Below are 16,346 nucleotides of genomic sequence, written 5' to 3'. Positions count from 1 at the left end.
GTTTAACAAATCTTGTCTCCTTTCACAGTTGTAGATGACAAAACTGAATACCCAGCAGTAGGTGCTGCAAAAATAAATACTATTTGCTTCAACATGTTCATTTAAGGCACAATTTTTCAATGAGAACAAGGAGAAATGCAATGTGATAATCAATGGAAAACATCATTCAGTTAGGAACCACTTCTTAAGACAAGGACAATGATGACTGAGACTGGAAAATTCATAGTTCAATTTTTAGCTAAAAATTAATTTATTGTACTTTCATTACCAAAACAAAGTTGATTCTTAAAATTATACACATACCTCAAAAAATAGGGCTCACCCTATTACATTACATTTTATTATTTCCTATAATGAGTTTATTTTGGACTAAATACTATTATTTTAAATGTATCCAGTAGCTTTTAGTGATAAGTGATATATACAATGTAATCTACAAAGTAAAAAATTTAATCAGGGTTCCTAAGAATCCTAAGGGTAAAAATGAGATTACTAATATTTGAAATTATTCTACCAATGTTTCCCAACTTACTGATTTATAAAACAAATATCCAAATCCCACACGGTATTCTTTTGAATGTAGTAACACCAAAAAATAAGTTATTATAAAAATATTGGTGAGAAAACTTCTAAATGTAAAGCCTTTCCACTTAACTCAGTAAAGCTATGGAATTGTCTTCTTTCTCTTCCTACTTCCTAGATATTAGATTTCCAGTGACTGTCCTCTGTCTTCCATCCCATCCTTATATTTTCAGTGGACAAATATCAATACTTTTTATCTCACATAAAAATATGTAAAAGATGTTTTCATAAAATTTTATAAACCTACATAAAAATAATTTCACCTTAAAACACCTGGAAAGTCAATGCAGGTTAATACCATCATATTTGAGGAAAAAATAAATCTAAGTGGTATATTAAAACCAAGAAACTAATTTAAGAAAAAGAGCCACAAAATCTTGAAGTGTAGCTTCCTGTGTGGCTTATAGTAATTGAAAATGAAGCCTTTTTGGCTAATTTTTAAATGAAATTAACTGCAATTAAAAATGCCATTTGGGATATTTTATTGATACCCTTCTACTAGGAAAGAAAGAAACAAACTAGATGTCAAAAAAGCCCAGGAATCAAGGACAGGTTGGATCTTAAAAGGATCTTGTGGCAAGTAATGCTTCTTAGGTAGAAAGCCACTTTAAGATAATAATCAAGACCTGACTGAACACACTGCATTTTAGATGAAAAAATTTGTTTATTTTGCACTCATGTTTTTATGAGCTATTTCTTCTCTAGTTTTGGGGTTAAAATCTTGCAACTCTCAGAATGCTAATTAAAACACTGGCATAGTTTAACAATATTTAAATGTGATTTTCACATAAAGAATTTCTGAATCTTCTGCAGTTTCTAAAGTAATGAGAGAAGAGACATGCAATGAATAAAAAGAAATTAGCACTGCTATAGAGCCATACTCATGTCTTTTGTTCAGGACATCATTAATACACAGAAATCTGGCATCCAAAAGTCATTACCACAGCCACTAAAAAAAACTTGTCTGCAGAGATGGAATAAACAATGTCATGGGGATGGGGGTAGGAGGTAGGGGAGAAGGGGCTTGAAATTCTGAAATTTTCAAAAAAGTGAACAAAAGGGGTGTCTGGGAATAGGTAAACACACTGGTCAGCATTAATTACAAATTGTTCGACTAAAATGTAAATATCTGGCCATCCAGACCCTAGAAAGACAATGAAGGAATGGGTAAGAGACTAGGTCAAATTAAATGAGAGGTAAGAGAGAGGGAAAGAAGTGCTGAGATATGCGGAACTATATCAAGTGCCACACAGAGAGTTGGTGAAGGAGATTTAAGGGAGCAAGAGGGAAAAGGGAAAATACAGAAGACACATGTTACTTTTAAAAATGTAAGCACAATTAGTCTTATTGAAAGGACATCATTCTATTTATTCGTTTGTCATTTAATAGTCACTACAGCAAAAATAAAATAAAAATAATCATCATTGAGAAACAATTATGGCTAAGTTATAATATCAAGTTCACATGGTAAGAAGAGTTAACTGGTTAAAATAACTCTAACTCATTTATATACCAAATTCCTTTTGTTCCAAATACACCCTAAAGGAGTCCCTGTAACAAGTGAACATTCTAGTTCTCAAAAGTTGGGCTGGTGAAACAGACAAGAAACTTCCTAAATGCATTGGTCCAGGCAACAGACCTTCAAACATGTCTTGCAACTGAGAATGATAATTCATGTGAAGTGTCCAGCACAGAAACTGGGTATTCAATAAGTGACCACTGATACTGTAGAGAAGCAGTTTTATCTATTAACTCTGTGGTTAATAGAGCAGTGGTTGCTAGAGCAGTGGTTCTCAACTGGGTCAATTTTGTCCCTGAGGGGATATTTTGCAATGTCTGGAGATATTTTTTAATGTCATGATAGAGAGTGGGGAGTAGTATGCTACTGGCATATCTAGTGAGTGGGTAGAAAGACCAGGAATGCTGCCAAACACCCCACAATGCGTAAGATAGCTCCCTCCCTGCCACTGCCCTAACACCAAAGAAAAATCCACTCCAAAATATCTATACTGCTAAGGTTGAGAAATCCCACTCCAGAGCAGTGGTTCTCAAACTTCAGTGCATCACAATCATCTGGAGGGCTTGTGGAATCACAGGTTGTTGGGACCTTTTGCTGGGACCCCAGAGTTTCTGATCTAGTTGGTCTAAGGTACACTTCTAATCAGTTCCTGGGGAATGCTAATGCTTCTGACCCAACTGTCAACACTTGGAGAAACTATACTCTTAAGAAAAGTAATGAGGAGCTAATGAAAAAAACAATAAAATATTAGGAAAGTATGTACCTCTGGGGCTTTCTCTTCACTTAAATCATGATATTAAGTTTCAACATAAAATATTCATTTAAAAACAAAATAAGCTACTTATGCATATATACCTGCATGTCTATAATTTTCTTTTTAAGAGGAATTGTGTTGTAAATTTAAATAGTAATGACAGGTCATGACTCCAACAGTGAAAATCATTTGTGAGACAGATATTTGCCTGCATGTCCTTTATATAGTGAAGGAAAAGCTTCTTAAACCTTTCCACACTTACTTTATAGGAAAAAAAATGATAGTATGTTAGGAGGTATAAATTTTTAGAAAGTCTTTTAACTGGATTAATTATAAATAAAAGATATGATAGAGCAGTCATTTTACTGTAGATGGTTTGAAATTAAAAGGACATTACAAACGAAGTTTTCATGTTTCTATAATGCTAAGAATTCACTACAAGCATTTTCAATTATTAATCAGAGTTTAGACAACCTAGTTATACGGATTTATACATATATAAACTGTATCTCATATGCTAAAAATATTCCCTACCACTGGTGAACTCTGAGACATACAACCATTCACTGTTATTAATGGACTCTTTCCAATAAACTTATGCTAGGATAATGTGTACTATATTATGAAATAACTGTCTAAATGTTTTCACCAAGTTTTATTATCCATGATGTTCACTGCCAAGTCTACCCAAAGAACTGTAGGAGCTATGATCCAAATTATTACCAAATTTATTTATTCATTTAAATCATGTAATTTCACGAGCAATCTTTCTCCAGAAGTCTAACAAAGTATCTGTATAGCTTTATATTAAAACACAAATACACAAACTTTTCAGATTTCCATCATTATTTTTAATTACAGAAAGTAAAACACGGAGAGACTGATTTAAAAGATGTAATATAATAGAGTAAAATGCTTGTCTGTTCCACAGTAAAACTTAATTGAATGCTCAAGCAGGTTACAAATTTGCTTTAAGCAAGTTTCTCACAAAGTTGTAGATTCTTCAATGCCACACACACACAGCTTTACACTGAACTGATTCACCTTATTGTACTGCAGGCCAAACAATGGAAATGACTGACTCAGCTGTATGCAGAAAGGAAAGCACACAATGGTTAGTGGATATAAAGAACTGTCAAACATCAGGAATTGGTCCATATTTCACTGCCTTATATCACTGGGAATATTAACTGTCATATCCGTAAGGATAAAATAATAAAAATGGCACTTACAAAAGTAAATGAGTATGAAATTAGAAGCTGTAGCATTCAATTCAAATTTATTAAGACTTCTCCATCTACTGACACACACTCAAAATACTTAACTCTAGCAATACCTAATGCACTACATCTTTACATCAACGTCTCAGAGACATCTCAAACTTTCAGCCTCAAAGTTGGCCTTACTTAGGCTTTGTTTCCCAACCCAAACCTATTCTCCATCTAGTTATCTCATATCATAGTACAAAGCACCACTATCCATTTAGCTGTCCAGGTGGAATCCAGAATGATTCTGTCATTTCTGCTACACAGAATGTCTTTAAAAAAAAAAAAAAGACTATACAGGTAGAGGGAAAATATGATGAGAAGACTAGAGAAGGAGTATTCCAGAAAAAAAAAACTTACATTACCTGTAACTTCAAAAAGCTACAAATAGGATTAGGTTCTTCAAAACTGCCTACCATTCTCCCACCTCAAGGCTTTGCCCTTGCTGAGCCTTCTAGGAAGGTATTAATCCCTAGATAAATGCATAGTACTGCTCTGGATCTTAATTTAATGTCTCACAGTCAATGAGACCTTACAGGACATTCTATTTAAAATAGCAATGCCCTATCCCAATACAGTTTTTTTTCATCTTTCCCTACTTTATTTTTCTCCCATAGCAATTATCACATGACACATAAAAGCATTTTACTAGGGACACCTGGGTGGCTCAGTGGTTGAACATCTGTCTTCCGCCCAGGGCATGATCCCTGAGTCCCGGGATTGAGTCCCACATTGGGCTCCCTCTGGGGAGCCTGCTTCTCCCTCTGCCTGTGTCTCTGCCTCTCTCTCTCTGTCTCTCATAAATAAATAAATCTTTAAAAAAAAGGCATTATATATACACACACATATACATTATATATATACACAGATAAGAAATACATATATATACACACTACACACACACACACACACACACACACACACACACACACACACACACTTCGTATCTGTTCTACTCCCCTATAATTTTGGTTGCATAGGGTAGGAATTTCAGTCTGTTCTGTTCGCTGCTTTATTTACAGCATAGAGTTAGTGACTACTTGTTCAATTAATTAACATTAAAATGACACCCATAAAACATGGGCCAAGTTATAGCAGGAATGTGATAGTTAATCTTATGGGTCAACTTGACTGGCCAGGGAGTGCCCAGATTAAACATTATTTCTGGGTGTGACTATGAGAGTCTTTCCAGATGAGATTAGTAACTGAATAGCTGAACTTTCAGTAGACTGTCCACCTTGATGTGGGTGGGCATCACCTAATCAGTTGACAACCTGAACAGAACAAAAGGAAGGGGAAGGAAGAAGGAATTCACTCCTTTTTTTTCTGCCCCACTGATTGAGCTGAGACAACTCATTTCATCTTCTCATGTCATTGGACTGGGATTTATACTACTGGCTCCACTGCTTCTCAGGACTTTTATCTCAGATTGAATTACATGACTGGCTTTCTTGGATTTCCAGCTTATAGAGGGCAAATCATGAGACTTCTAAGCTTCCATAATCATATAAGCCAATTCCTCACGATCAATCTCATTTTATGTATATATTTTTAAAATTGGTTCTATTTCTCTGGAGAACGCGAATGGAAGGAACATGTAAGACTGCCAAGAAGGCCAACACCAAGCCTAAAAGAGGTTTATAAAAAATAATAATAATAAGGAAAACAAAATGAGCTTTACAGACTATGTTTGGCAAAGAAAAAACACATGGAAAAAATTATTGGAGAAGAGAGTATCATATTAAGAAACAGAAAGCTCAACTACTGGATTTCTATTTTGCTTCCATCTTCAACAACAGAACGATCTTTAAAGAAGAAAGTAAAAAAACATAGCTAGGGTGAAAACAATGCCTCCAAAAGCTCAGAAATAATAGCAGCTATTCAGCTTTTGTAGATATGCTGCTTTAAATTAATGTAAGTCTTCAGATAAAGGGGAATTACTTCAGAAGACATTAAAAGAACTAAAAGGGTTATAAAACCAAAACCAATAATCTTATGAAACAATGGAGAATGGGAGAGGCGCCTGAAGTCAGGAGACCGGCAAATGTTTCAACTTAAAAGAGTGGATGTTATTATCAACTAGTAAGCCTGATGTCAGTCGTAAGCAAAATTTTATGTTTTTGAGCATTCAGAAATTAAAAGTATTAGCAGAAATCAGCAAACGTTTTAAAATATGTATGGCATCAAAGTGACCTACATTCCTTTTTATAATAGTATTAAGAAGGGGCACCCGGCTGGCTCAGTCAGTTGGAAGGTTAAGACTCTTGATCCTCTCTTGAGCTTGGGGTTGTGGGTTCAAGCCCCATGTTGGTTGTAGAGATCACTTAAAAATAAAATCTTTCAAAAATTTTGTTTAATTGTATTAAGGGACTGGGCATCAAAAAGTGATTTACCTTAAAAGTAACAATACAGCAAAGATCTACTTCTGGATAATATTAAGCCACATAAGAGTCATTAGGCACACTCAATAGTTTCTACAACATCTGGGAATCCATTTTGACAGTTCTCATTCTATTATCTGTCACGTTCAACCAAATAGTCAGTCTTAAGAATTCTGTATCTCAATGAGATGCCTGGATGGCTCAGCGGTTGAGCGTTTGCCTTTGACTCAGGGTGTGATCCCAGGGTCCTAGGATGAGTCCTACATTGGGCTCCCTGCATGGAGCTTGCTTCTTCCTCTGCCTATGTCTCTGCCTCTCTCTCAGTGTTTCTCATGAATAAATTTTTAAAATCTTAAAAAAAAAATTCTGTATCTCAAATATTTCTCAAATTCACCTACTTGTCTCTATCCTCAAAGCCACCACTTACAAGCAATTGCCATCTCTCACCTAACCACTGGAATGGATTCCTAGTTGATCTTTTAATTCCATGTTTGTTTTCTTTGAATTCATTAACTATACTGCATCCAAAAAGATGCCTCTAAAAAGAAAATCTGCTTCTGTTATATTCTTGCTTAAAATCTTTCAGTGGTCCCCATGTATCCCACCTCATTCCCTGAGGATTAAGTTCAATATCATTAAAACACTCATCAGGCCATGAATACAGAGGGTCTCATTCTAATTTGCATGACCAGGTCTCTGCCTAACTTAGACTGTTAACTACTTTCTACTCTTAATCTTGATCACCATGCTCTAGTCAGAACAGCATCCTCTGAACTCTCAGAAGCTCTTTTCTGCTTCTCTGCCTAATCCAGATAATTCCCTGTGCCTGGAACACTCACATCACAACCATCCTGCTCTCTATCTCTTCCTCCTTCCTCTACAACTCAAGCTATAAACATAATAATTATTCAGAGGCTTTTAATGTCTGGCTCCCCTAATAGACTGTAAACTCTGAAGGAAGGACCATGCCTGTCACATGCACTCCAGTGGCCTCTGTGCCTAGCACAGTGCCAGGCACACGACAGATTCTTGAAATTGAGTTAACCAAACTACCAGGATCTGGGTATGAGTCTCCTATAATGAATGTATTTCCAAGATTTGATTAAATATCAGAGTATAAAATCTATGAAGGATATAAATCTATAAGCAATACTGGTGGCACTAGATAAAAGAATAAAAATTCCTATAAACTCAGAGTGGAGGAGGGGTGAGAAGTAATAGACGAAGCAAGATTGGCCACATATTGGTAATTGCTGAGGCTGGGTGACATGTATGTGGGGGTTCATTATACTCTTTTTCTCTGCTCTTATTTGTACAATGTACGCTCAGGGTTCCCATGACTGTTAAAAATCTGAATTTTGCTAAAGACAAACACAAAGCTTACCAAATAGCGACCTTTCATTCAGACAAAAGGTTCAAGAAAAAGTTCAAGGTTCTACTTAGGAACCTCCTTCCATATTACCTACACCTAGAACAGTACCTGATACTGCAACAAAATCACAGAAATTGAAGCTTCAAGACACAGAGCTGAGTCTTAAAATCTCTCCTCTTTGTTTTAGTACTTTTTCTATGACACCTCACTTTATTTCTGGCAAGTTATCTTCCACTTAAGTCCTGCCACAAAGGGACAGAGAGAGAGAGAGAGAAAGGGAGAGGGAAGAAGGGAACAGGAAAATAGGAAAGGGAAAGAGAGGGGGAGAGGAGGAGGGACAGAAAAGAAGGAAGAAAGAGAGAGTTGGAGGAGAGAGAGATTATCAACAGATCAACAGTAATTCTTCTTCCAATAAGTCCTTCGGAATCAGTTGAAAACATTTAATTATCAGAATTCAGGTATATAAGATTACCACTTTATAGTCCTTGAGTGTGAAGTCTCGTGAAGACTTACCACATTCACATTTATAAGAACTCCAGCTTAGAGAGGAAAGGGATCGGCCAGACCACACAACTGACAAAAGATAAATATAGGTCCTTCTCAGACCAACAGATCATCAGTCCAATACTTAATCTACTATATACACTGATGAAAACAAAGCAATGTAATTACAACCTGACTGTCTCTATCACCAAGCCTCCAAAGAGCTAAAACCATTGCAATTATCTTTTACATCACCTAGCAAACAAAAGCATTTTCAAAATGTTATGACTTGTTATAAAAATCATCCTTCACTAATCACTTTCCTCTTAAATATCAGTTTTAGGTTAAAATGTTATACCACCAAACAACCGATGTAAATTTTCAACAAATTTGGCAATCAAAACTTAGATTTATTTGAAGGACTATTAAATAAATTCAATACTATCTTTTCTTTTTTAGTATACTCAAAAAAAACCAAGGCTGAAAACTAAGTCATATGTTATGTTAAAAATATTTAGAGATTTCTTCAAATCTCTAGGTTATAAGAAAACAGCTTGACATTTAATAGAAAATAGCCTCCACATGTAGTGACAACAGTCTCATAAATAATAAAAATGTTACTTTCTTTTCTTTTTTGTGGTCATTAGCTTGGTTTCACAGGGAGGTTAAATACTTTTATATCTAAAATGAAAACCCATAAAAAACACTGAAAGGCACAGTATGTCTTAAATGAGTTTTCTTGGTTTCAAAAGTTTTTCTTATTTCTCTTTCACACAGATCTGAAAAATTAAAATTAGCATTTGAAAGTATTCAAAAACTGTTTAAATCGTTGTTTACTTGTTATGATCTACAGGTGCAGTTCTGAATGAAATAAATTTATCATCTGCTATGCCCCAACTTGACCCAATTTACAATCATACAAACCAAAATGTGAAATATCTTTGTCTTCACATATTAAGAGGACGTTCTTTTGGATGAAAAGTTCTTAAACATAAAAACCCATTTCCTTAAATAAATTCAAACAAAACATTCCCTCTATTTTACAGTAATATTAAACTATTTATAGAAGGCTGTTAATATTTCCTAAAAAAAATTATTTCCTTATAGTATTAAAAAGGAGTAAAATAGCCCTTCAGTCAGTATTTATTTTATCTGCTCTATGCCTAAGACTGGACTATGTGCTAGAGATTAAAAAAATGTATAATACACTCTAACTGGGAGAAATTTATATTCTAGCAGAATTACATAAATCATAACTACCCAGAGTGTGATAAAATGAGAGAGTAAAAATGTGTATGAAAGGACAAGGAGCCATGGCCAACATGAAAATGTGGATAATTCTGCCTCCATGTGGCCATAAGCTCCATGAAGACAGGGTGCACATCTGTTTCATCACTGCTGGATAGTCACTAACTCCTAGCAGAGTGTCAGGCTCATGATAGATGTTCGAGAATGATTGGTCAGCTAAAAAAGATAAAAGAAAGAAGGCTTCACATACCAGGTGACAATAGAGTTGAGCATTCAAACATAAGCAGGAGTTAGACACAAAAAAGGAAAGGGCATTTTAGGCAGAAGGAACTACTACACCCACCTTTCACCAACTTACTTTAATGTAGGTAACATTCAGCCTTTTATCCCAAAATATATTCTCTACAAATCACCTAGCTAAAAATTTCCTAAATGAATATTTTTGTTTTTTAAAAGTAGAATAAAAAAACTGCCAAGGTCTCCAGTACCCACAGGATACTACACAGAGGATTTTGAGTGTAAGCTCGATCATTACCAATACAAACAAGACCAAACATAATAGCTACAAAAATAATTTTATAGGGATCCCTGGGTGGCGCAGCGGTTTGGCGCCTGCCTTTGGCCCAGGGCGCGATCCTGGAGACACCCGGGATCGAATCCCACATCGGGCTCCCGGTGCATGGAGCCTGCTTCTCCCTCTGCCTATGTCTCTGCCTCTCTCTCCTTCTGTGACTATCATAAAATAAAAATAAATTAAAAAATAATAATTTTATAGCTAAAAATGAAAATGGAATAAACTAATTTTAACCACATACCATTTTAAGTCAGATTTAATGAAATCCAATTTGAAAAGTAATTTAATAAAATTTAACTTAGCAACGTTAACTTTAAAACATTCATATATTTAAAGAAGAATGGAAGCTATGGCAAAAATAGGAAAAAGGGAATTTTATGCCAAAAAATTGCAATGAAGGCAGATATAAGACCAAGTCTGCTACATTAGTTATACCAAGTTCTGAATGTGACATTCTAAGTCATGCTTTAGGTCAATAGTAAATATGAGCTGTTGGTCTGGTCAACCTTCTGTCAGCTGCGAAATGTTTTCTAAAAGGGTCAGAGAGAGTAAATATTTTAGGCTGTCGGCCACATGGTCTTTGTCACAACTATTTAACTCAGCTGCTGTAGCATGAAAGCAGTCACAGACAATACACAATTAAATGGGTGTGGAAGGGTTCTAATAAATCTTTATTTATTTACAAAAACAAGTGGCTGGCCCATGACCATAGTTTGCCAACCCCTGTCCTAGAGTCTCAAAGTGACTTCTCAACAATTCTTTTTATCAAGACAGCTTTACTTTCTTTCACACACTTTCACATAAACTGTATTAATGCTTCATTAAAGCCTCTAGGACACCTATAAAAGAACAAAGCAGATATTCTCCTGTCTTACATATAAAGAAACTGAAGCTCAAAGGGATTGACTGAGTTGCCCTACGGAGCTGCTAAGAGAGCTGAAACTAAATAACTTTTTTTTTTTAAAGATTTATTTATTTATTTGAGACAGAAAGAGCATGAACAAGAGGGGTGAGGGAGAGAAAGAGAGAATCTCAAGCAGACTCTACACTGAATGTGGGGCTCTACCTGATGACCCTGAGATCATGACCTAATTGACTGTGCCACCCAGGTGTCCCTAACAACTCTTAACCACCACCCACCACACTAAAGCCTCCAGTGCCCCATGTGAAATATTTTAATAATTTTTAGAATCCTCTGCTGAATCCCAGAGCTCTCAACAGGAGACTCACCACATTCATAATAGATTTCAAGAACACCTACTTAAAAGCCCATTAAAATTATTTACAATTCTGAAGCCAAATTATTCTTGGATCCTTGCTCTCTTGAGAAGATTTGGCTTTCTTTGATTTAGGTTATCTTCTTATTCACAAGTCGCCTAAAATTTCAGTTCGTCTTCAGATAGCCAGTAAGAAAAAGGAAAAAGTACACCTTTTTATTTATTTATTTTTTAAACAATCCTGAGGTCTTTTATTTTCTTTATATTTATCATGCCCTGAATTCATAGGGAATGGGTTCCAGCAGTTCAGGCTCCTTTCCATTGGTTCTCACAAAGTGTGCTTCTCTGGGTGGGGCAGGCTGTTCACTTCAGTTGGACCCAAGTACCTTTCTCTTTGGCTTCCTTCTTTTTCTGATCATTTTCCTTCACACGCTTCAGGAAGCTATCTCAGCTCTTTTGAGTGTTTAATATGCTCAATGCAGACATTAATTCTCTTGGCAAGAATCTTGCCCTTAACTTGTTTGTTTACAACAATGCCAACAGCATGCTGAGTACCACTATAGACCCTTCAGTTTTGCCATGGTGACATTTGTGGGGCATTCCTTTTTGAACAGTGCCCATTCCCTTGATGTCCACAATATCACCTTTCTTATGGATTCACATGTATGTGGCCAAAGGAACAACCCCTTGTTTTCTAAAAGGCCTAGAGAACATATAGCTGGTACCTCTCCTCTTTCCCTTTGTGTTGGTCATTTTGGCAAATTACTGAAAGACGGCGGTTCCAGCCAAAAGAAAAGTACACCTTCTTAAAAGGTTGTGAAGTCTTCTTAATTATTTAGTAGGAATTTGTATACTCAGTAAAAGAGGAAAAAGGCCTGCCTTTGCAGAGTTTATAATCTAATTGACAGATACTAGACATACAAATATAAAACTAAGGAGCAACTCCATGTAACTCAAATCTAAGAGACTTAAATGAGAAAAATTAATTTAGAGTACAAAATGTCATAAAACATGAACCTTTTGCACTACTGAAGTCTCAGATGATGCCTCGTTTTACATAATGAAACTTTAGTAAATACTAAATAACCAAAAACTCCTCTCTGACATGGTAATAATATAGTCCAAAAGATAAAAAATGGATCACATTTTTTAAAATTATGGGTTTCTTCTAGGGGGGTGGGCAGGGGGAGAAGGCAGGTCTTCTATTTTATTCTAGTTATTGCCACAAAAGTTCAGTTTATGTTGGACTAGTTCCCTATCTAAAAACAACTATCAAAGATGGATAAAACAGGCAGTCCTAGCTTTACACAGTAGTGTAGCACTGGAAAAGTGACCATGAAACCATGCAAAGTGATCTTAATCATCAATGATGTAATCTTTAAAAACTGTCCAAACATTAAAAACTCTCCTTGTTAAGTTATAAATGTATAAGACAATGAATAAATGAAACTAATATATTTAATATACCACAATTTAAAAACATTAGAAACACTGAGAATTCAAGTGCTTTATTTATTGCTTTGTAAAAACCTTAAGCACAGTTTGAATAGTGCTTGCTTTCTTGACATGTAACTTATAAGCAAACATCTCTCCTAAGTCTTGCTGAACTGTCCTATTCCTTTCTAGGTCTAGATCAACTTCTAAACATGTTATCATTTGCACTTTCAATGTCATGAAATATTTCGGAGAGATTCTTTAAATGCTAGTTCTTTGTCAGCAGCACTTTCTCTGGGATAAATTCACTCTTTTCATCACAACCACTTTCCTCATTTATATGGAAAAGTTCACTTCCCCTAAGTTCCTGTGGCTGTGTATCTAGTCTCTCAAAGGTGGTAGTGTCAACCTTCCCACAGTCAGCTGTTTCTTCTATAATTCTATTATTCTAATGAAATTCCGCTACCACCGTTATCACTTTGTTTCTTTGCTATGCTTTCATCTTTCTTGTCCAATTCCCTCTTTCAATATGCACTTTTACAAAATATTATATGGGCTTATCACAAGAGACAAAGAGGCAACACAACTACATGCTTTGCTGTCTGTGGGTAAACTAACAGATGAATAATGATGATATAGTGACAATAAAAGAAGTGATGCAACTGGTCTTTGATCATGATGCATATCTGTTATTAAATGACTCATGGACTAGAGAGCTAGCAAAAAAGTTCATACTTTATGTAATTTCAATTAATTTGCAGTGGTAAGTGAAATCTGAACCATATTGTTAAGGACCTGATATTATTTAACTAAAGCATATTAACTGAAATTCATGCATACTGGACTCATGCAAAACAATGGCTACCTGTATGTAAGAAACTGTTTTGAAGGCACTGGAAGACTATCAATGCAAGCAAGATTAAGGAGCTTTGATCTAACAGAGAATACAGAGGTGAGCTGCAGAATTCTCTCAGCTTTTCCCTTGAGTGTATCTTCTAAATTCCAGCCAGGAGAGAAGGAATCCAAGTACAAAGCAAGTCTTACTGTTCTGAGAAAGCAGGGGTTAGAGTCTGTACCCCATTTAAAGGGAGGTACTTTGGTATGCACACAGGGTATTCAGTTTTAACTCCAGAAAGACGATGACTAGCAATAAGGGTACTTTCTCCAGAAGCTAAACACATGAAGTTATATCCTCTGATGTTATGGGCAAAGCAATCAATCTAATGGTGGGAAATCCATGAAGAGAAGAATGTTGGAAGAGTACAATGTGAGAGATGACTAAAAGCAGCTTCTTTGTAAAATTTTGTGTGTAGAGGCCAGAATTTAAACTTGTACCACCAATGCTAAGGTATACCAATTACTCACATGATTATAGATATTTCATAGTTTATATAGTGGTAGTCAGAAATTAAACTGCTGTATTTACCATTCTGTAATCCCATCCAGAGCTGCTTATGATCTTTTTTCTGCATTTCATTGATTACTTGACTTTTATGCTTTAATGCATCAGCTTCTTTCACACAAGACATAAAATGAGCTTCAATTGCATCCTTAGATGGGCAGTGCAGAAGGTCCTTTTCTGGAAAGCTCTACCAAAGGAAAAAAATACACATATAAAACAGGTACACATATTAGGAAATTATTCTCAAAGAACTGTATCTCCCCCAATTATCCAATATTTTTAGCAAATGATCTGTTAACTTCCCAGTAAAGAGAATTCAGTTCAATTCCATATTTTTTAAATTATGAGAAGTTAAAAATCTTTAGCTACCTGGCATATTTTGTACTTTTTCTAAATAATCCTTATGTACTATGTATTTAAAATATAAGAGGAAAAAAACCATAAAAGAAGAAAAGAATAGTAACTTCAAAAATAGTTTTTTTGACTTGGCCATGTCTAGAGCTGACAAAAATGTGGAATAGAATTCACATACACTGCCATTAAGGACGTAAAACAGTACAACCACTTTGGAAAACAGTTTGGTAGTTTTTTCAAAAGGTAAATATATACCTACCGTGTGATCCAGTAATTCTACAACTAGGTAATTACCTAAGAGAAACAAAAACATCCACACAAAGACTTGTGTGTGAATATTCACAGTAGCATTATTTGTAACAGCCAAAAGTCAGGAAACATCCTAAGTGTCAACAGGTAAATGAATACATAAATTATATAAACTTATCAAAGTGTACATTTTTAATATGTATATAGTTTGCTGTAGGTCAATTAGGCTGTAAAAAAGCTGTTAAAATGTACCTTTTAAGGTCAAAGCTAAATCTACATCCTATACCTACACTGAATCTTTTAGGCAGTTGAGGAATTGATCACTGGACAAATAAGCAGTTATGTAAATGAGGTGACTAATTCTCTTTTCACTGAAAAAAAAAAAAGATAATAAGAGCCGCCAACACTAACTGAACACTTACTGTGTGAGACATTGCACTAATGCTGTTTATATGGACTATGTAATTTAATCTTCATAACAACGCTTACAGTAAAAATGATTGTTATTGCTATTTCACAGATAAAAAAAATAATTACAAAGCTCAGGGAGCGGAGAGAGTCATATGTGGTCAAGCTAGGATTAGTCTGACTCAAGAGTCCTGGTTTGTAACTACTACACAATACCACTTCCTCCATAAGACCCAAATACTTACAGTAATTACATTCAAACATTATTTTACCAAAAAGTCACGGTTCCATAAGTCCTTTGGTAAAAACTGAGACAAATAATAATGGCAGAAAAAAAACATTTAGTCACAGCCTACTTGGATACTATTAACAGACAACATTACATTATCCAAGTAATGACAAGCTCCAAAATGACTAGGAAACTTAAGTGCATGCTCTCCTACCAAAAGCAAAGGCACTTGACTACCTATTGCTATTTCCTAAAGTATATTTTTTAGATGCAAATAATCAGTCATACCTCCTTCTATCTTAAGAGAGTCTGATCTCATAGATCTGCTGAGTAAAAAGGTAAGCTACTATTTAACTACCCACTGGTCACAGCTGCCTAGAGGGGAGGGGAACAGCTGAGACAAATGGTCTCTCGAGGTACAAAGGGATTCTAGATTCATTGGGCCCTTGAACTAGAGATCCATAAGAATGAAGGTAGATGTTTTCAGGCATAGGCACACAAGGGCAAAGAATATGAGAAAATATAAAAGTCTGTAAAAATGAAAAGGCAAAAGGAGAGAATGAGAGAGAGATAGACAAAACTAAAAGATGGGAGAGGACATGGATGGCAGAGAGAGGGTCCCTACCTTACTTAATCAACTTTACAATCAGCTGTATTTGCTTTGCTTAGACTAGATTAAAGGGATTTGTCCTGATTTCCTGACCAGGATGAACAATAAAATGTTCATTATATCAATTCTATTATATTCAAATGGATTAACATTATAACAATTATTCCTATTTAAGAAAACTTTAACTTTTTTATACTTGATCTCTAAATTTAGAATGGCTTTTTTGGATATTGTACAGTTCTCTATGCTGCTCATTTAATTGCTC

At 35.2% G+C, this 16,346-nt stretch overlaps 1 protein-coding gene across 4 annotated transcripts in view; it reads right to left on the bottom strand.

Annotated features, from left to right (window-relative positions):
- Positions 1-16,346, bottom strand: part of ATG5 (autophagy related 5) — a 127,662-nt gene that overhangs the window by 64,877 nt on the left and 46,439 nt on the right. For all 4 annotated transcript variants that reach the window (XM_077902922.1, XM_077902918.1, XM_077902920.1 and 1 more), the window contains one exon: positions 14,256-14,418. In XM_077902922.1, the coding sequence (XP_077759048.1) occupies positions 14,256-14,418 (163 nt within the window). The remainder of the gene's footprint in view (positions 1-14,255; positions 14,419-16,346) is intronic.

The sequence above is a fragment of the Canis aureus genome, chromosome 7, assembly GCF_053574225.1.
Source record: "Canis aureus isolate CA01 chromosome 7, VMU_Caureus_v.1.0, whole genome shotgun sequence".
Classification (NCBI taxonomy): Eukaryota; Metazoa; Chordata; class Mammalia; order Carnivora; family Canidae; genus Canis; species Canis aureus.
This window is presented reverse-complemented; position numbering and strand designations above follow the sequence as displayed.